General features: G+C 38.8%; 1 protein-coding gene across 1 annotated transcript; it reads left to right on the forward strand.

Annotated features, from left to right (window-relative positions):
- The first annotated feature begins 1,108 nt into the window (after window positions 1–1,108).
- Window positions 1,109–2,135, forward strand: LOC137940687 (uncharacterized). The gene is made up of 2 exons (XM_068785830.1): window positions 1,109–1,613; window positions 1,672–2,135. Exons 1-2 carry the CDS (start codon window positions 1,109–1,111, stop codon window positions 2,133–2,135), a joined length of 969 nt encoding a protein of 322 aa, XP_068641931.1.
- Window positions 2,136–7,533: the final 5,398 nt, after the last annotated feature.

Consider the following 7,533-nt stretch of genomic DNA (forward strand, 5'->3'; position numbering starts at 1 on the left):
TTGGGATGGGTCCCCCATGTTACCTTGCTCTGATACCAAGATGTTAGGGTCCCGAGTCATGGATCATGTAACATGGTGAGAGACGGATAGATCTTGTGCTATGAAGGAGTGGGCTCACCGATCTATACTGGTCTAGCCCATAGATCTAGTATGATCTAGATAGCTGCAGTGATTGTGAGGGAGTGGGCCCACAAATCTGGACTGGTCTGGCCCACATATCTGGACAGGTTTGGCCCACAAATCTGGATTGATCTGACCCATGAATCTGGCAGGTCGGGACAACAGTTTACTATTGTTGACTAATGAAATGTGAGTTTTAATTTATTACTGTAGCTCGTCGATAGGGGAGATGCAGCTCACTGGAGGTTGGCCAGAACAGGTTGACCTCCCTGTCGTTGCCGAGGGACTAGAAATCCTCCGTGGCTCAACGTCTGAATAGCAAAGGACCACCATCTGAACAAAAAAGGACCACTGGTGGCTCAACGTTTGAACAGAGCCTGGCTGTTCTAGCGGAAATCTGACAACACATCTCTACTATCGTCGTGCTCAAGGGTCTCCTCTACACACTAACTACACTTCTGCCTTGTTGTAGGAAGCTACATACCGGCTTCTCTCTGACCACCTCAGCAGCAGCTCCCCGAGGTGTTGCTTCGTCTTCCCATACTGGTTTCTATAGTGAAACACCACAAACAACAATAGCTAAAACCAAAGAAGCTTCAACTGCTGTTGAGTGCTTAGATATGTAGGAAACTATATGATTAACAACAATAAGGGTGGATTATGGGGGGATAACTAGAGCTCAAGGGGAACTCCGACCTTGAGCTCTAGAAGGAGACCTCAGATCCTGTTTGGAGATAAAATGGGTCTTGACATTTCATTTCCATCTTTGCCTTACAAATATTTCACGCCAACATGAGTTTACGGTGAAAATTACAAAAATGCCTCTGAGGCATATTTAAACAGAAATAGCATAAAAACAAAAATGTAATTAAAAGATGCAGTACCCAGTGACTCACCCACGGTGCTGCTGCATTACCCGGCTCGCTATCGAGTTCATAACATTCTTATCCAGTATTTCTATGAGGACCTTCTACCCACTGATAGGAGCATGATTGATGCTGCTAGTGGTGGAGCTTTGGTGTGTAAAACTCTCAAGGCCATGAGAAACTTGATTGCAAATATGGCGGCCAATTCTCAACAATTTGGCACTAGGCTTGACCTTCCATTTAAGAATGTTAATGATGTAAATATTTCCTCCCTTGAACAACAAATTACGAGTCCAACTTCTCTTGTTCGTCAAATGGCTGTAGGTAATACACAAACAACGAAGGCTTGTGGGATTTGTTCAGTAGGAGGGCATCCAACCGATATGTGCCCAACTCTTCAAGAGAAGCCCACTGAGCAAGTGAATGTGGTGGGTGGTTTTCTTGGACAACTACAAAGGAAGTATGATCCCTATTCGAACACGTATAACATGGGATGGAGGGATCATCCCAACCTTAGCTATGGGAATCCACAAGTTAATCAGCCCATGACTCAAAATGACCCAAGTTACCAGCAATATAGGCAGCCATATCCCCCTAGACAACCACCGAGCCAAACTTTGAATTCTGGTATGTCTTTAGAAGATATTGTAAAAAACTTTCCACTAATAATTTACAATTTCAACAGGAGACAAGGGCCAGTATTCAAATTTGGACAATCAGATGGGTCAGATGGCAACCACAATTAGTCGGCTAGAGGCACAAAGTTCAGGGAAATTACCCTCTCAAACGGTAGTAAATCCAAGAGAACATGCAAGTGCAATCTTTTTGAGAAATGTTAAAGAGGTTGAGATTCTGGTAAAGGCAACCACAGCATCGTCAGAGCAAGAAAAGGAGAAAAACATCGTTACAGATAGGAACGTTCCCAATGATGATGACGTACCTAAGCGTAAGTTTCCACCTCTTTTTGATTATAAACTAATTCCTCCTTTTCCTCAGGCTTTGGCAGATTCTGGAAAATATGAGCAAAATAAAGATTTATATGAGACTTTTCGTAGATGTGAGGTAAATATTCCATTTTTAGATGCAATTAAACAAGTGTCTCGTTATGCTAAATTCCTGAAAGAACTGTGCACAGTTAAAAGAAAATAGAAACTTAAAGGATGTACGAAGGTGAGAGTAGGGGAGAATGTTCTGCAGTTATTCAAAGAAAATTCCCTGCGAAGTGCAAAGATTTAGGTATGTTAAATATCTCTTGTACATTAGGTAACACCAGATTTGAGAAGGCCATGATAGATTTAGGAGCTTCGATTAATGTCATGCCATATTCCATATATGCTTCTTTGAAAATTGGACCTTTGAATAAAACTGGTGTTGTAATTCAATTGGCTGATAGATCTAATGCTTATCCTATGGGTGTAGTTGAGGATGCTCTTGTGCAAGTTAATGATTTGATTTTCCCTGCTGATTTCTATGTGCTTGATATAGAAAATGGTGACCAAAATGCTCCTATTTTGTTAGGAAGACCATTCTTAAAGACATCCAAGACTAAGATAGATGTTCATAGTGGCACACTTACCATGGAATTTTATGGTGAATTATTAAGTTTAGAATTTATGATGCCATGAAATATCCTGGTGATGATAATCATGTTTATTCTATTGATGTGATTGATCCTTTCGCACATGAAATTTTTGAACTTGATAGAAAAGATGAATTGGAAGTTGCCGTTAGTAAGCATCTTGAGAAAGAGAATGAGGAGTTAGCCTTGAGTTCTGATTTACAGGAAACTATTGTAGTGTTGAATGATATTCCAAAGTTACAGGAGTCAGGTAATGTTCTTATATTGCGTTACTAGTTTCTAAAGAGACGCCTTTACCCTCGATTTTGCAGGCACCCACTCCAGATTTGAAGCCTCTGCACAGTCACCTCAAGTACGTGTTCCTTGGAGATGGAGGAACGTTACCAGTGATCATCTTCAGTAGACTTAGTACACCATAAGATGAAAAGCATGTGCATGATGAACTTCATTTGCAGGAAATGCTCCCTGATGAGCAATTGCTCGCCGCGAGTGTGACATTTACCTTGGTATGCGAATATTGTAAATTATTTGGTAACTAATATGTTACCTCCTGGTTTGTCTAGGGCTCAAAGAGATAAGGTCAAGAGTGATGCCAAATAATATGTGTGGGATGACCCATAATTATGGAAGCATTGAGTCGAGCCAATGACAATAAACAAAGGCACTGCTTGGGAGGCAACACAAGGGGAGTTCGTTCTTTTTTATTTTTATTTTTGCATTTATATTTTGGTTATTTTTTCCTTCTCTTTAATTTCACCTTACATTGGGGACAATGTAAGTTCTAAGTGTGGGGGAGGGGATTTAGGTTGTGTTTCAATTCTGTTTTAAAAAAATAAAAAATAATTTTTTTTTTGTTTTTGTGGTTTTTAATGATTTTTGGTTGTGTATGTCATGAGCAAGATTAAATTAGGCTCTTGAAAGATTCATAACATGATTGAATAAGTAATCTTCCAATTGAGAATGAATTAGTCTAGTTATTTTCTTTGAGGATGGTAGTGACTATATTTGGTAGACAAAAGCCGGTGAGATTTTGAGCCTTTAGACTGACACATCCATATCACTCTCACTATTTTATTTCATGAGAGATAATCTTCCAAGGATTTGTTTCTCTAGAACTTGTCTTGATTCTCTTTGAGGTCACATTGACACATGCATGCATGAACATGATTAAGGCCCTCTTTGTTATCAGCTACATAAGCCAAATAGCGTACCTTGTAATTATTTTTTTTCCTTTTGTTGAACCCCTTTGATATTTATTGTTTTTTTTAACCCATGTTACAAGCTTTAAACCTGAAAAAAAAAACCTTTACCCAAGCCGTAGAGCTAGTGGAGCATTGTTCATCATTATGGTTTGTATGGGTGTGCAAGAAATAAGTGTGGGGGTGTCTAGATTTGTGGTATGGCTATGACTAGTGAAATGGAACATGTTTTCACCCTCAATTCATGAGTTCCATTGTCAGTAAAAATAAGGGTGAAGAGAAAAATAAAAGAAGAAAGGAAGTGATGGAGGGAATGGCTTTTAAAGTTACAAATTGTATGTGTTCATAATTCCTCTTAAAATTCCAAGAAAGGGATCTATTTATACGAGATAGATACAAATTGAAGAAGATGTTGAATGGAGTGATTAGTTTTACACATCTAATATATTCGAGCTTGAGTTGATTCATTTTTCCTCCACTAGTTTCGATGGCTTTTGAGCTACATTCCCAAATATGTCCCACCTTGATCCTAAACCCCGTTACAACCCTTGAAAAGTCCTTATGATTTGTGTTATGCATGTGATCTGAGTGGTGGAGAATGAGAAGGTATGCAAGCCTATGGTAGATCATTTTCATTGGAATGAATTTGAGAGAAACACATACCCTTCAAACACATGAGAGTCGAGTGTTTATTTTTGTGACAGTCAACTTATTTAGTTTACTCCAGCTATGAATGAAAATGCTTACTAAGTAATTGTAAGTTGTTTAAGAATGTTTGTTCATGATATGTTATGAGTTTTGAAGAGCTTGGTTATTTTTTTTTATGGCGTTACAACCTTGGTGTTTTTGCTAAAGTGAATTTGAATTTTGTCGGAGGAAGAGCAAAAGCAAAGTGTGGGGGAATTTGACGAGAATAAAAAATATCATATTTTTATCCCTTAATGCTTCGGTTTTTATAATTATTTGGTGCCTAAATGTACTCATCATTTTTATATTTTGATTTAGGATGCAAATGGAAGAGTTAACTACAGAACGAAGTTAATTGGGCGATTATGGACACTTTCAACATTGCTTCGTAATCTGAGAATAACTCTCTCATCCGAGCTCTGATGGAGATGATTCAAGATGCTATGGAATTCCAAGAAAACGTTCTACAACTTTTATGTTTAGATTTTTGAGAAATACTGGATGTATCCAGGTCTCAACCTGGCTTGAAGTCACTACATGTGCATTGTGACTCAGACCAAATGCACGAAAAGAAAGAACCCTTAACTGGGAGAAAGAAGGGGAATAAAAAGGAGAAAAGGAGTTCAGCGCCCCTGACCTCATTTTCTCTGCTCCAGATTTTCCTCTCTCTTTTCTCTAATTTTTTCTTTCAGATTTCTTCATGGCCCTACGTGGCTAAACTTTCAGACTTGGTCAAAGGAAACTAAAGCCTTGGTATCAATACAATTGTGAGATCTGATTTGTTTTCATCGTTCAATTTATATTTTGAGTATCCGATGTTCTTCTATAATTTTATTTCATGATTTTCTCATTTAATCACTAGGAGGCCTACTAGTTTATTACTCGTTGCAATCTACAACTAGGTTAGATGTCAAATCTATAATTTTTTGATCTCTCTAACTTGTGAGGCAATCGAGATTTGATGATTTGTTGCGTCAGGAATTATTTGATCTTGAGAAGAACGCTGGACTAAATTAAATGCAGCCACTTGTGCTTGTGTTTTTTAAGCCTATTGCTAGATTAAACCTTTGGCACTTGTCTTGGGTTGTTTAGTAGTTAGGGTTAATTGGATCGCTTGTTTGCTAATTAGCTATGAAAGGAGAGATAGGAAGATAGTTCCAACGGTGAATATTCAACTGCAAATTGACATATGCTTGCATCGATGATCAGTTGTGAAATTCCGATGGTGGATGTTGACTTAGGGTTTGTTCTTTTGATTGATTTTGATTCTTTTATTTTAAAATTATTTGTGGTTAGGAGTCCATAACGGAGGAACTTTATCCCAGTCAAAAATATCAAAATTATTTATGGTTGGAAGTCCATGACGGAGGAGCTTCATCCTCGACAAAAATATCAAAATTATTTGTGGTTTGGAATCCATGATGGAGGAACTTCATCCCCATCAAAAATATCAAAAATATTTGTAGTTGGAAGTCCATGACGGAGGAACTTCATCCCCGTAAAAAATATTAAAGGTATTTGTGGTTTGAAATCCATGACAGAGGAACTTATTATTACATTTATGTTACTTCTCCCCATTAATATCATATATTACTCTACCACTTGAGAGTCGCTATCCTATGGAGGGACACGATGGTGGAGGTGGACACTTCAGAACAATGCCGATAGACACACTATTTACAGAAGATGGAGTGTGCCCTACATCTAGCATGAGTTATGACAAGAGTATGGAGTAATATCTTAGTGGCTAGGAGTGATTTAATCTCACTGATATTATACCAGCTAGACCTCATGAATGAGAGCACCAGCGTGAGGGGGACTGTTGGAAGATGAATGCATATTGGAAGATGTGCCAATTTATACAAAGATTTTATATATCATTTGTAGCAAGTTGGTTCTCTCACCCCCAACTTGAGGGGAAGTGTTTGAAGAAAGGGCCCAAGCCCACACGACCAAGGAAGGCCCACATATCCAAGTGTATTAGAAGATGGGCCCAAGCCCATATGACCAAGGAAGACCCATGCAACCAAGAGATATAGAAGACGGGCTCAAGGTCCACAAATCAAAGAGAAGGCCCATAGGCCCACATACAAGATGGCAGGATGGTAAAGAAAGGGTCATCTCATAGAGATGGCATTGATGTAATTAAGTTAAAGTTATAGGGTTTAAACCTAAACCCTAAATTCATGGGTATTATTGTAATACAGTAGTTTCATAAATCTAAAAATAGAGCTTTAGGGGGAGGGATAGGAATCATCAATTCCATAACCCTTCTTCCTCCTATTTTCTCCCAATGAGTTTCTTTCCCTTTTTCTCCATGAGCTAAATTCATGGAGTCCTGAAAATCATTATGTTGATTTTTAGGACTCCATGAATTTAGCTCATGGAGAAAATGGGAGAGAAACACATTGGGAGAAAACTGGTGGAAGGAGGGTTGTGGACCTTGATTATCCTAACCCTCTCCCTAAAGCTCTATTTATAGATTTATGAAACTACTGTATAACAATAATACCCCTGAACTTAGGGTATAGGGTTTAGGGTTTAAACCCTGGAACTTTAACTTAATTACATCAATGCCATATCTATGAGATGACTCTTTATTTACCATCCTATCATCATTGTATTTGGGCCTATGGGCCTTCTCTTTGATTTGTGGGCCTTGAGCCCATCTTCTATTTCTCTTGGATGCGTGGGTCTTCCCTGGTCTTATGGGCCTATGCCCATCTTCTAATACACTTGGATATGTGGGTCTTCCTTGGTCGTGTGGGCTTGGGCCTTATCTGCCAACACTCTCCCTCAAGCTGGGGGTGAGAGAACAGCATGAACTCACAGCTTGCTGCAAATGATGTATAAAATCTTTGTATAAATTGGCACATCTTACAATATGTCTTCATCTTCCAACACTCCCCCCTCACACTAGTTCTCTCATTCATGAGGCCCAGTTGGCATAATATTAGTGAGAGTAAATCACTCGTAGCCGCTAAGACACTGCTCCATACTCCAGTCTTAACTCATGATAGATGTAGGACACACTCCGTCTTGTAGGTAGTGTGTCTATTAGTATTGCTTAGAAGTGTCCACC

The sequence above is a fragment of the Aristolochia californica genome, unplaced genomic scaffold (genome assembly GCF_029961685.1).
Source record: "Aristolochia californica isolate CCGP_79_NKW_82.1479 unplaced genomic scaffold, dmAriCali1.0.hap1 SCAF_9, whole genome shotgun sequence".
Classification (NCBI taxonomy): domain Eukaryota; kingdom Viridiplantae; phylum Streptophyta; class Magnoliopsida; order Piperales; family Aristolochiaceae; genus Aristolochia; species Aristolochia californica.